Raw genomic sequence first — 13,843 nt, forward strand, 5'->3', positions numbered from 1 at the left:
AGAACAATTAATCAGCCGTGATTTTAACAGTAAACAGTTTGAACATGTATATAGAACAATATGATAAATTTGATCCCTTTGAAATAAATGGTGCCTAAAATGAAGACATTTGCCATTCATATTGAAAATGATAAACAGGCATACATTAGAAATTCTACTTGTTTTTTACAACTAGACATAGCTTTATTTCTACACATACTTCAAGCGTTTAATTACACCAGAATACTTAATATTTTTCAATTGGCTACTTAAGTATATGTACAACTGATACCTGGAGCAGTTTTCAACAAACAATTCTAAACTGAAGGTTTATGAGTGACCAAGTACATGTACAAAGTGCACTTTCAATTCATCGTCTAAAACAGAATTATAATCATTGTTGTAATAACAATACTTCTTTGAGGCAATATTATTTATGTGAAAATAAAACAAAAGTTTATTTTAAAACGCAGTTAATTCTAAAATAAAGAATATTCTTTGAATGTGAATATTAACTAATTGTTTGAGTTTTGAGTCAAACTTGGCATTACCAACACTATTCAAATAATTCTTAAACATTTTGGAAATGACATTATTTCCAGAGTTAGCCAATATAAATTAAAATGCTGGGCATATTTTTCTTGATTCTAAGTCTATTATTTATTCTTAAGTCTACATGCCCTAGACCTGTATTATTCAACCCATTCTTAGACTTAAGAATAAAGGCAAGGGCTGTTTGTAAAACATGCATGCCCCCCATATGGGCTGTCAGTTGTAGTGGCAGCCATTGTGTGAATACGTTTTTTGTCACTGTGACCTTGACCTCTGACCTAGTGACCTAAAAATCATTAGGGGTCATCTGCCAGTAATGATCAATGTACCTATGAAGTTTCATGATCCTAGGCGTAAGCGTTCTTGAGTTATCATCCGGAAACCATTCGATGGACGGACCGACGGACTGACCGACATGTGCAAAACAATACACACCCTCTTCTTCGAAGGGGGGCATAAATATGGGCTGTGCTCTGTGAAAAGGGGGTTTAATGCGTGTGCGTAAAGTGTTGTCCCAGATTAGTGCGGACTGCACAGGCTGATCAGAGACAACACTTTCTGCCTAAACTTGATTTTAGCTAAGAAGAGACTTTCTTTAAACAGAAAATATTATTAAAGCGGAAAGTGTGCGGACTGCACAGGCTTAACTGGGACGACACTTTTCACACATGCATTAAACCCCCTTTTCACAGAGCACACCCATATACATAGAACAACGAAAATACCCTCAGCATTTTAACATATAACGGTTACAAATATTCTTTTTGTCATAAAAGAATAGTTCTTAATGACGAATGTGTGATAAATGGTGTTAAATTCCATGTCAATACATGCATTAACATGTACCCATATTTAAGAATATTGCAGTTTTGAGAAAATTGTTAATTTTTTAGAGTTAAGTTTAATAATTGGTTTGTGAATACGGGACCTGATCTAACGCTGAGCAACACAGGTAACAACTTCATCTTCTGTTCTGCATAAATTCATTCTTTCTTGTAACACTTAATGTGAGTCTTAAGATGTAAAGAAATGCATAAAATGCATAATTCTGCATAAAATGACATGTTCACTGCGTTTTAAAATAAACTTTTGTTTTATTTTCACATAAATAATATTGCCTCAAAGAAGTATTGTTATTACAACAATGATTATAGTTCTGTTTTAGACGATGAATTGAAAGTGCACTTTGTACATGTACTTGGTCACTCATAAACCTCTAACATGAGTTGCCATTTCGCTGGTAGTAAAGTTTATAGATCTATCAAGAGACAACTTTAACTCGGAAATCTATGTCAAAATAGACATAACTCAGTGGGGAAAGGTGAAGTGTAAGTGACTCTTATGACAGATGTCTGTAAGTTACAGTTTTGGGAAAACAGAGCTTAATGCATTTGCATAGAATCATCCCAGATTAGCCTGTGCAATGTGCACAGGCTAATAAGGGACGACACTTGCCGCATAAACTGGACGTTTAATTTTTAGAAACTTTCTTGAAACTAAAAATTAAATAAAAGCAGAAAGTGTCATCCCTTATTAGCCTGTGCAGACTGCACAGGCTAATCTGAGATGACACTTTACTCCCATGCATTAAGCCCAGTCTTCCCCAAACGAGTCTCCCATATTTCCTGAAAACTAAATGCTTGAGAGGGCGTCATTCAGTTCTTGTGAAGCTGCCATTGAGAGTTCCAAGTCCCCTGGCCCAATAACCATGACCCCCTGACCCACATTCCCACCCTGGGGAAGGTCAGTGGTCAGTGGGCCAGTCAGTAGGAACTCCCTTCCGTCCACTACTGTCCCCGTGTAGTCGCAACATTTGTCCATACATTGGGCATCAATAATCATTGGAGCGACAGGGGTGGACATTAAACTGGGTTCTGAAACAGTGATGTTAGTAATTCCCTCAACGTTATCACAGATTGAGTTTGGATACGGCATGGATTCAATGTCTCCAATGCTCGCCTGTTTAATGTATGCAATATTTTCAATTTCATTGGTCGCACAAATTGCCGCATCTTGTTCGCTGGGATACACCCCTGTGTTGATGCCCTCGGGTATTAATTCCGCCCTAAATGCACTGATGGCCGACACCTGAGATTCGGTAGCCATTTCGCACTGTTGCCCGACAAGCAGGTTGGCCACCAAGTGGACAGGAACCGGTTTCAACTGGTCACTGTTTACCTCTGTGTTACAGGCATTAGGCAGCATGATTGGCGTGGTGATCAACTGATTGGTCTGTTTACCGCTGGACGAGTTTGTTATGATGCTGGTCAGTAGGTAATGCTGAACAAGTACTTTCTCACCCACCTCTTCCACACCCTCCCCATCCCCCGTATTGGGAACTGCACCGTCTATCAGGGGTACCCCTGTATCACTGGACACCATGTCCACATTGTTATCAATATTATTGTGACCGGAACCAATGTAAGTATTACTGCCAGAAGTAGTAGCACATTTATGATCCGCAACACATTTCAGGACACATTCAGAATCCTGTAATTCTGAATAACCTTCTACATTATCACTTATCTCCGGCGAAAAGCAGCATTGTTCTGAAGAAAAAGTTTTTTGTTGTTTTGCGGCATCCTGTTTACTAGATCTGTTCTTTTTCTGTGGTCCACTTTTCACTTTTGATTTTACGACCCTGGGGGTTATAGCAAAGGGCATGTCACAGCAAGCACATTTGCAGTCAGTGTTACACGAACGAGAGGTGGGCGTGGTTTCAGAGGCAGGCTGTGATGATCGTGGCCTAACTCCAGCTGTTACTATGGGAACCTTAATCACTGGCTCTACCTCTATGTTACCTTCCTCATCGACTGGATACACTGCAACAAACGGTTTACAATTCACATACATTGTATGTCTCAATAAAGACTTTGGACAATACAATCGATAACAGCACAAAGTCGGAATACTCGCAGAATTTCAGAACGAGGCTGAATGTGTTGCCATTTCTAATAGTGCCACATATGACAATGACGCATTTAATTTCAACTCTTTACGCTATTGAACATTCATGGACGTTACGATATTGTCAACACAAAATGACATTTTCAGAATGAGCAGAAAATATATACTTCTCATTTAAATAAATTTTCTTGATTAAAAAACTAGTTTTATTCAATTGTTTGCACACATGTTGACGCTCTTCATTTGCGCATTTTTTATTGTGGTGTCTAATGAAAGATCTATCAATAATCTTGTTTATTAATACAGATCTGTTGTTAAATTGCCCCTGTGTTCAGCACAAACCAATTATCTCGGTAGGATCAGATACTGTGTCTACAAATACTAGTTAATAACATGGTGTCATTAACCACAGGTGTATGATTTATAACTATACACTAATGATTATGTTGTTTAATTATTCTTTAGGTGTTTTAATGTAAAGAATTACTTATCAATTTATTCACAAAACACATGCCTGTATCCATATGTTTGACATTTTTGTAACCAGAGTCAGTATTTATAAAGATTCCCAAAGTAAAAAAAGAACAATCAATTGGTCAATGATCATCAATATTATCCGTCGTTTTCGTAACAAATGAAAAAAATTCACGCTCAGCCTCATTCTGAAATTTGACGTGTCAGGTGATATCTAAAAACAGTAACAGTTTAAGTATTGTGAAACTGGTCAGTTTTTATTGGTATATTTATTTCTATTTTAATGATCACAGGGTATCACTTCTCCTACAATAGATTACGGGTACAAGAAAATGCGATATTAATCATTATTCAAATTAATCATATTAATCAATTGTTAAAAGCTCAGGCATTTATAAAATATACTTGATCCATCAAGGATTCTTCCTTATTTACAGTAGCCTAACTGATTTAAACAAATGTCGACCGTTCAGAGAACAGACATGCAGTAAATCAGAAAAAATTATTGAACAAATAATCTGTCAAACAGGCAAATAATTGATAAAACAAATAATTCATTAAAAAAAAAACAGAATGTTTAGTGTTGATTTTGCACTTTTACCCCACAACAAATTAAGAGCCATGCTTTGAGAAAATGGGGCTTAATGCATGTGCATAAAGTTATCTTCCAGATTAGCCTGTGCAGTCCGCACAGGCTAATAAGGGCCCACCTTTTCTGTACTGTGTATTTATGCTTAAAGGAAGTGCCTTTGTAGTGAAATCTAGTTTAAGAAAGTGTTGTCCCTGATTAGAGTAGCATGTGGGGACTGCACAGGCTAAGTTGGGTCAACACTACGCAAATGCATTAAACATTAAACCCTGTTTTCCCAAAGCAAGGTTCACATGCAAGTGACACCATTTCTTACATGTGATTCCCTGGTTGCTGGGATGGGAGGTTTGGAACTTTGTCATGGTTTCCAGCAACTCATCAGCATCCATCATCGGTAATGAAGACTAAAATAAAGATACAAACAATATTATGAGATGAAATTGGTAGCAAATTGGTAGCGTTTGACACCAAAACATTGTAAGAGATCAACTCAAGTGTGTGTTATGCAACCTTCATGACATTGAGAAAGAAAACCAATATGTTCTTTAATTTCCTTGTTAAGCTGATGTTAGCAAAACATTAATTCCTAACTTTTATAGAAGTTGAACCCATCCAAATATGTTCAAATTTATCAAACTACTTAGTGGCTAAAACAAAACAGTGTTACAAAAACTTGCCATGTTTATTTTAAAATGCTTTTAAGTACGAACAAATGTTGTTTATATGTAGCAAAAATACTCATATTCTTTCACAAAGAAAATCAGTACAGAATAATTTTATAATTGTTGCAATTATTAAACCATAAGCTTGACATTTTGTGGTCACTATGAATAAACCTCATCCATGTGACTTTCTCACAAAAAATACTTATAACCTGACTATTTAAATTGATCCTTCTTCAAAATAAGGCATTTTCTATATTTACTTCAAATGCATATTATTATTGTATATCTATGTTTATGATGAGTAGCATTATATAATTAAGTCGAACTATTCTGTTCTGTTCTGTCACAAAAGTTTCCAATAACAATCTGCTAAAGCCTTACAATAACCCACATAACTTACGGTCATTGCTGATGTACCTAACATTTTGATGGCTGGTTAGTTTAAACCTATTTATTTTAGCTTGTTTACATCAAAAGCCTATGACATGTTGAAACGCTCTTGAGTCCGTTTCCTGGGACTAACAACCAGTACTCGGTGTCTTTGGGAGAGATCTAAAGAACGCTCCCACACTGGGGATCAAACCCACTGCCTCCCGGTCGCTAGGCGCACACCATAACCATTACGCCATGGCGACCTCTTGTTGGTTAAGTACAAAATATACAATTACATGATAATACTCAGCATGTAGAGTTGTCTACAATTATTAACTATTACCTCAGAAAATGCAAAACAGTAAAAGATGTGGGAAATACAACAAGACCATGATTACTAATTTTATTATCTACAGGGTTGTGATTTCAGAACCACCTCAGGGGAGGAAAATGCCCTACCCCCATTACAGCGTTCATGTAAACTCTTCATTTCTATGTAGATTCAGCAAAGTTCCTAACTACATGTATTTGTAAAATCAGAGTGTCATTTAAAGGGATGAAATCTGTTAAAGGAGGAAAAATCCCACCCTGTCTCTATATTGTTTAAATAAGCCTATTTAAACATTTGTTTCATTTTCAAGACACTCAAAATTCACAACACTTACCTCTGAATGTTCAATATGCTCCACGCTCTAAAAAATATAAACATTATCTCATGACTTACATACACAGAAAACTGGGAAAGCTGGATCTTAGTATCATAAAGGAATCAAATATACACTAATGGTTCTAAATATTATGTTGTTTGAATCAAATCTTAGCAATTCTATAATCAACATAATAATAATGCTGCCTCAAAATTCAATTTTACCAATTATTTGCTATATGCAGAACATTCTCCACACAACAGATTCCACAAAAAGCTTTCCTGGACACTGACAGATATTGTCTTAATATGATGAGACCTTAACAGACAATCTGTAAGAGGTGCATGTTTCTTACAGTACTTGTTAGACATTATAATTGAGCCTTACCCTTGGAAAAGGGAGCTTAATGCAATTTGCACAGGCTAACACGGTCAACACTTATCAACTAGACTTGATTTTGTTTATAGGAGACTTCTTTAAACAAAAAATTCCATAAAAGCAGAAAGTGTGGTACCTGTGCACACTGCACAGGCTAATCTGGGATGGCACTTAATGCACATGCATTAAAGTTGGTTTTCACAGAGCAAGGGTCAATTGATCAAAATATGATCTGTGAAAATGTATCCTGAACCATATCCACCAAGCAACAGCAACACTAGGAGGCAATTTCAATTTTGAGCCTCTTTCCTACTGGAGACTGTGTTCAGTGTTGTTTTTTTTCACCATTTTGGGAATGGGTTCTAATTCCTTTAGACTAAACAAGAGGGCCTGAAAGGCCCAAAGTCGCTCACCTGAGATAACAAGATATTATTGGGACAAATCTTCTGCACAAGTTTCATGAAGATCGGAAAATAAATGTGGCCTCTAGAGTGTTAACAAGGTTTTACTAGAGCCATATAGGGAAAATTGCCCCGCCCCCTGGCAGCCATGTTTTTCAACCAACCAGCATCATTTTTAACTCGTCCAAGATATTATTGGGATGAATCTTCTGACCAAGTTTCATTAAGATCGGACAGTAAATGTGGCCTCTAGTGTGTAAACAAGATTTTACTATAGCCATATATAGCCATATAAGGAAAAATGCCCCGCCCCCTGGTGGCCATGTTTTTAGAGCAACCAAAACCATTTTCAAACTCATCCAAGATATCATTGGGACAAATCTTCTAACCAAGTTTCATGATGATCTAAAATAAATGTAACCTCTAGAGTGTTAACAAGGTTTTACTATAACCATAAGGAAAAATGCCCCGCCCCCGTGGTTGCCATGTTTTTTCAACCAACCGGCATCATTTTTGAACTCATCCAAGATATTATTGGGATGAATCCTCTGACCGAGTTGCATGAAGATCGGACTATAAATGTGGCCTCTAGAGTGTTAACAAGATTTTACTATAGCCATATATAGCCACATAAGGAAAAATGCCCCGCCCCTTGGCAACCATGTTTTTCAAGCAAACGTAACCATTTTCTAACTCATCCAAGATATCAATAAGAAAAATCTTCTGACCAAATTTCATGAAGATTGGACAATAAATGTGGCCTCTAAAGTGTTAACAAGGTTTTACTATAGCCATATAAGGAAAAAATGCCCTGCCCCCTGGCAGCCATGTTTTTCAACCAACTGTCATCATTTTCGAACTCGTCCAATATATTATTAAGATGAATCTTCTGAGCAAGTTTCTTGAAGATCGGAAAATAAATGTGGCTTCTAGAGTGTTAACAAGGTTTTACTATAGCCATATAAGGAAAAATGCCCCGCCCCCTGGCGGCCATGTTTTTCAACCAACCGGCATCATTTTCGAACTCATCCAAGATATTATTGGGATGAATCTTCTGACCAAGTTTCATGAAGATCTGACAATAAATGTTGCCTCTAGAGTGTTAACAAGGTTTTACTATAGCCATATAAGGAAAATGCCCCTGCCCCTTGGAAGCCATGTTTTTAGAGCAACCAAAACCATTTTCGAACTCATCCAAGATATCATTGAGCCCAATCTTCTGACCAAATTTCATGAAGATTGGACAATAAATGTGGCCTCTAGAGTGTTAACAAGGCAAATGTTGACGCCGCACGACGGACAAAAGGCGATCACAAAAGCTCACCATGAGCACGTTGTGCTCAGGTGAGCTAAAAAAGGAATTTGTTGTTTTTTCTTGTTAACATATACTTAAAAACTGAGAAAACATGTTTTCAATATTATTTTCACTAAGAAAATTAATTACACAGAATATTTTTTTGGTTTGAAACTTTCAGTTGGAAATTTTAAGCAGTGATTTGGGAATATATATGCATTTTTATATTTGGAATGGGACCAAATACCTGCCTCATTTTTGGCACAAAAAACACTGGTGTGACAAGCCATACCTGTTTGTTCTCCTGTTTTGCCACATGCCTGTTCAGGTGGTTCTTGAGGCTGTGAGATGTAGAGAAGGCCTTGCCCTCACATTGACCGCACTGATAGGGCTTCTCTCCTAGAATAAGGCCAAAAATACATGTATATATATGCTTTGTTTGCTTGATATTACATCTTATATGAACGAAAATGAACAATTTTTTTTTTTGGTGACCCCAATTAAAAGTTGAGGGTCGGCGCCAAATCGGGAGATTTTTTTTTTTTGGCCTAAACAACAAAATGGTTCATGTGAGCTTCGTTCGGGGCAAACATGGGTTGTTGCGTGTGCGTAAAGTGCCATCCTAGATTAGCCTATGCAGTCAGTACAGGCCAACCAGGAACGACACTTTATGCCTTAACTGGATTTTTCCAAAAAAAAACTTCATTTAAACAAAACATTTCACTCAAGCTGAAAGTGTTGTCCCTTATTAGCCTGTGTACACTGAACAGGCGAATCTAGGATGACACTTTACGCACATGTTAAAAGCCTAATTTTTCCAGAACACGGTTAATATGTGAAGACCTTTCCCCGGGGCCTTTGAGCACAGGGATATCCCTGTGCCAGCATTTCAAAATCAGGGGTACCCATGTGCCTACATTACAATTCATTATTTGTTCTCCTTGTTTTTACTCTGAAGTATTATAGAAGTTAATATTGGAGACAAAAAACAATAGCAAGATTGCACCCATTGCCAACTTTAGACTTTTCCCATGTGCCTATACAAAATCCTGTGCAAAACTTGTAGTGGAATTATCAGGCCCAATGCTATCATATTATGTTATTTCTAACATGTGAAGAAGCCCTCTTTTATGAACAAAACCCCTTATATCCCAAACAAACAATTTTAGTGTTGTTAAACTGATGAAAATCCCAAATTCATTATATGGCAAGATAACAGCAAAAGAATATATCGTAATTTCTTGAAATTACACAATGAATATATGTCTTTATGTCAATACTGTTCACAATTCCAACTCACATCAGACATTGTCTCAAATATACTGGTAAGCATTGTTATTGCTCAGTATCTATCAATAATTCCAGTAGCACTCTGGGAAAACAGGGTTTAATGCATGTGCGTAAAGTGTTGTCCCAGATTAGCCTGTGCAGTCCACACATGCTAATCTGGGACAACTCGTTCTGATTTTAAGGTATTTTCCGTTAAAGGAAGTCCTTTTGTTTAGAAAAAAAAAAATCAAGTTTGGGCGGATAGTGTCGACCCTCATAAGCTTGTGCGGTCTGCACAAGGTAATCGTGGACAACACTATGTACAAGCATTAAGCCAAGTTTTCCAATAGCAAGGCTAATTTTATAACTGTCCTCCGATCTACACATGCCATCACCGACCTGTGTGGGTGATCTTGTGTGACTTGAGGTGATGACTGGCTGTGAATGCCTTCCCACAACCATCTTCCACACACCTGAAGTCATACAAAAAAATATTCATTGTGAAAGTGGCACAGTGCTGTCACTGGTATATACTATATAGGTTTTAATGACTGCTCCCTAGCAAAGAAAGTAAGAAACAGAAACTTGCAGGATTTTTTACATTATGCTTAAGGAACAAATATGACGCCCAGAAATGACTACATTCGGGAAACAATTAAAACAACAATTATTTTTTTTTTTAGACTATATGTAAAATGTAAAAGGCTGTTCAAATGTTCATAAACCCTAAAACAACCATGATCTCAACCAAAATAAAGTCTAAAAAAACAAGAGCACCGCGTAACGGGTGCCAAACTCGGCTACGGGTGCAGTTTTGAATAAATGAAAGCTTGTCAGATTTTTTTATTTTTTTAGAGGTCACAGTGACCTTGACCTTTGACCTAGTGACCCAAAAATGGGTGTGGCATGTAGAACTCATCAAGGTGCATCTACATATGAAGTTTCAAGTTGTAGGTGGACGCACTTTGATTTTAGAGCGAATGTTAAGGTTTATGTTTAATTTTTATATTAGAGGTCACAGTGACCTTGACCTTTGACCTAGTGACCCAAAAATGGGTGTGGCGTGTAGAACTCATCAAGGTGCATCTACATATGAAGTTTCAAAGTTGTAGGTGGAAGCACTTTGATTTAGAGCCAATGTTAAGGTTTTAGCACATCGCCTACGGCGGACGTCGAAAGGCAGACGACGAGCTGGCTATGACAATACCTCGGGTTTTCTCCGAAAACGCCAAGCTAATTACCAAAACATCTTTAAACTAAGTTGTGTAACGGTAACACATTTGTGTAAATTGATATAAAATGGCGCCAGGTAATGCCCCAGTTAATAGTCTAAATAATATAACAATATAGGAACATAGCAAAGGATATAACTCCAGAAACTCTAGCAATTAAGATATACTTTTTTTATCAACAACTGTTAGAACAGAACAATAACTATAAACATATGAGATGTGCTCTGTGAAAAGGGGGTTTATTGCATGTTCGTAAAGTGCCGTCCCAGATTAGCCTGTGCAGTCCGCACAGGCTAATCAGGGAAAACTCTTTCCGCCTAACGTGATTTTTGCTAAGAAGAGACTTTATGGAAACGAAATATATCATAAAACGGAAAGTGTCGTCCCTGATAAGCGGACTGCACAAGCTAATCTGGGACGACACTTTACGCACTTGCATCAAACCCCCTTTTCACAGAGCAAGGCTCATATATACCTAAACTGATTTAATCTGAGATCATCGCCTTGATACAGTCAATGCAAAGCATTGGGGGCTTATAAAGGTTTGAGGGATAGATGAACACTTTCTACAAACATAAACTGAGAGTGAAGCACCACACTTAAGCCTACTTGAAAGGTTTCTCTCCTGTGTGTGTGCGGATGTGTTTGCGAAGGTCAGACAGCGTCGTGAAGAACTTGGTGCAGCCGTCTTCCTCACAGTTGAATGTCTGACCTGTGTGTACTCGTTGGTGGGCACGTAACCTAGCATCCAGAAACAATGGCATAGAAACCATTCAGCATGGCATGGCAACAAGTCCGACATTGCATACGTCTGCCTAAACTGGATTTTCGTTTAGAAGAACTTTCTTTATACAAAGAATTCCATAAAAAGCTGAAAGTGTTCTGCCTGCTTTGACAGTGTGGACTTCACAGGCTACTCTGTTACAACACTTTATGCACATGCTTTAAGCCCAGGTTTCCCACAATGAGGCTCAGATTACACAAGAGTGACAAGATCTTACTAACACATACCTATGTAATAAAATGTCAGAATCAACAAACTGCATGTATTTTTACATGCACAAAATTGTAAACAAACCCAGGGGTGTAAAATTCCAGTTGCCCGCAAACATAAGCCACCTAAATTGATTCAGGCGAGGGAGATTTCTTAAATACTTGCCTGTTCGGGCGATCCCATAATCAGGTCAGTAAGAATTAGATTTTGTAGCAGTGCTTGCTGGTAGCCAGTTGATGACTGTGTCACTATTTGGTACTTTAAAATGCATTGATCAAAATCTTTAAATCTGTACACAGTCTAAGTGTGGGGGCAATATATACAGAGACACTGTTTGTTTTCCCGCAAAATGTCAAAATGCCAAAACAATTTAATATAAACAAGTTAACAAAAAATGTGTCAGTTAATTGAATAACAATATATATGGAAAACTGTATTTGATAATTTAACTTAAATTAAGACCACCCCAAAGAAAGTAAGGGTGACCTGATTTTGTCAGCTGGCAGCCCTGCATGGCCAGTTGATTTTTGTACATTTTTACACCCTTGGGCCCAGTATCACGCACATTCTCAATTTTTGAGCTCATCTTATACGATGGGATTTGAGCTTCCACTCAACTGAGTATTGAGAATGTAGTTCAGCTCAAAAACAATCTCAAATCTCAGCTATAAGAATATGAACATGTTCCTCCTCAACTCTGGGTTGAGTTACACTAAAACTAAAAACTTCTGTGAACATGAAAATGAGCACGATGATCAAACTAATCTCCTTTTTTTTAAATAAAATCAAAGTTGAGTCAGAAAATTGACTTCAATACGTTTGTGATATTCAGCCCTTATTATTCTCATATGTTTGATAGACAATTCTAATTCTGAGCTATGTTTGTTACCTGTACACAGTGTTGAACCTTTTTATCACACCCAGAGACCTCACACTCGAAAGGTTTTTTTTCTTCGTGTGGACCCGCACATGAATGCGCAATGCGTACGACGTGAGAAACTGCTTCCCACAGCTCTGCTAGTTACAGATGAACGTGTACTCCCCTGAAATCATTGAACATGTGCAGAATAACAGTGCCCGACAAAAACAGAGCCTCGTTCTGGGAAACAGGACTTTATGCATGTGTGTAAAATGACATCTCACATTAGCCTGTGCAGTCCACACAGGATATTCAGGGATCTATAATGCTATATGCGGAACATTCCACAAAGAACAGATTCTGCGAAACCTTCCATTGAACTGTCAGATATTGTCATATGATGATGAAACCTTATCAGACAATCTGTAAAACATGCATGATTCGTAGAAAAGTACTTTTCAAAATTACTATCACACATTGTGTCTGTGCTTGTTAGACAATATAATTTATCCTTACTCTGGGAAAAGGGAGCTTAATGCACTCTGCACAGGCTAATCAGGGTCAGCAATTTCCAGCTAGACCGGATTGTGTTTAGAGAAGACTCCTTTAAACAAAACAATCCATAAAAGCAGAAAGTGTGGTACCTGATAAGCCCGAGCACACCGCACAGGCTTATCTGGGATGGCACTTTATGCACATGCATTAACCCTTTCAGTGCTGGAACCGAATTTTGAGGGAATTTGCAAACAGTTTGGATCCAGATGAGACGCCACAAAACGTGGCGTCTCATCAGGATCCAAACTGTTTGCTATTCTGATAGTATTCTTTGAAAAAAAATCAAAGAAATGCTAATTTTATAGAATTCAGCAGACGACATTTAGCAGATGACAAATTTCCCAGCATGCAAAGGGTTAACTAGTCCATTCTGTTTGCATAAAATCTTACCCCGTTGTACCTCAGTGACTGAGGAGTTAGCCTTAACGTCAGTTTCTCTGGACTAGCTGCATGTCTAAGGCGATGGGCTCGATGTAGTACGGTGATTGTTCCCACTCACACTTGATCAGGCCGGCGGATGATAGAAATGACTGGGCTTTCGTCAACTTTTGAATTTGAAAAAAAAAGACGTTGGAAAATCCTCATTTCCTGGGCTCAAGATTTTTTAAATGTTCACATTTTCGTGTTACCGTACCAAGTTCTCTGCAGAAGTATGCCCCGAATGTTAATTTACAAG

The 13,843-nt window shown here is 37.7% G+C and overlaps 2 protein-coding genes across 2 annotated transcripts in view; one reads left to right on the forward strand and one right to left on the reverse strand.

The window, feature by feature from the left end:
* LOC127853857 (ras-like protein family member 11A-like) overlaps window positions 1-13,843 on the forward strand; it is a 222,059-nt gene that overhangs the window by 196,201 nt on the left and 12,015 nt on the right. The gene's annotated exons all lie outside the window — the stretch shown is intronic.
* LOC127853212 (uncharacterized) lies at window positions 1,699-13,649 on the reverse strand. The gene is made up of 8 exons (XM_052387496.1): window positions 13,568-13,649; window positions 12,643-12,796; window positions 11,369-11,500; window positions 9,927-10,000; window positions 8,551-8,657; window positions 6,204-6,230; window positions 4,818-4,905; window positions 1,699-3,353 (listed from the first exon to the last, which is right to left on the reverse strand). The coding sequence occupies exons 7-8, from the start codon at window positions 4,891-4,893 to the stop codon at window positions 2,164-2,166; spliced, it is 1,266 nt and encodes a 421-aa protein (XP_052243456.1). The 5' UTR covers window positions 4,894-4,905; window positions 6,204-6,230; window positions 8,551-8,657; window positions 9,927-10,000; window positions 11,369-11,500; window positions 12,643-12,796; window positions 13,568-13,649; the 3' UTR covers window positions 1,699-2,163.

This window comes from Dreissena polymorpha, chromosome 12 (assembly GCF_020536995.1).
Source record: "Dreissena polymorpha isolate Duluth1 chromosome 12, UMN_Dpol_1.0, whole genome shotgun sequence".
In the NCBI taxonomy this organism is placed as follows: Eukaryota; Metazoa; Mollusca; class Bivalvia; order Myida; family Dreissenidae; genus Dreissena; species Dreissena polymorpha.

Bases quoted from the DNA above. Each gene is read 5' to 3' on its own strand.
- LOC127853212 (XM_052387496.1), bottom strand. From the start codon at position 4,893: ATGATGGATGCTGATGAGTTGCTGGAAACCATGACAAAGTTCCAAACC. The intron at 3,354-4,817 runs GTAAGAAATGGT...CGTTTGTTGCAG, and splicing joins CAGCAACCAGGGAATCACAT to TGTATCCAGTCGATGAGGAA.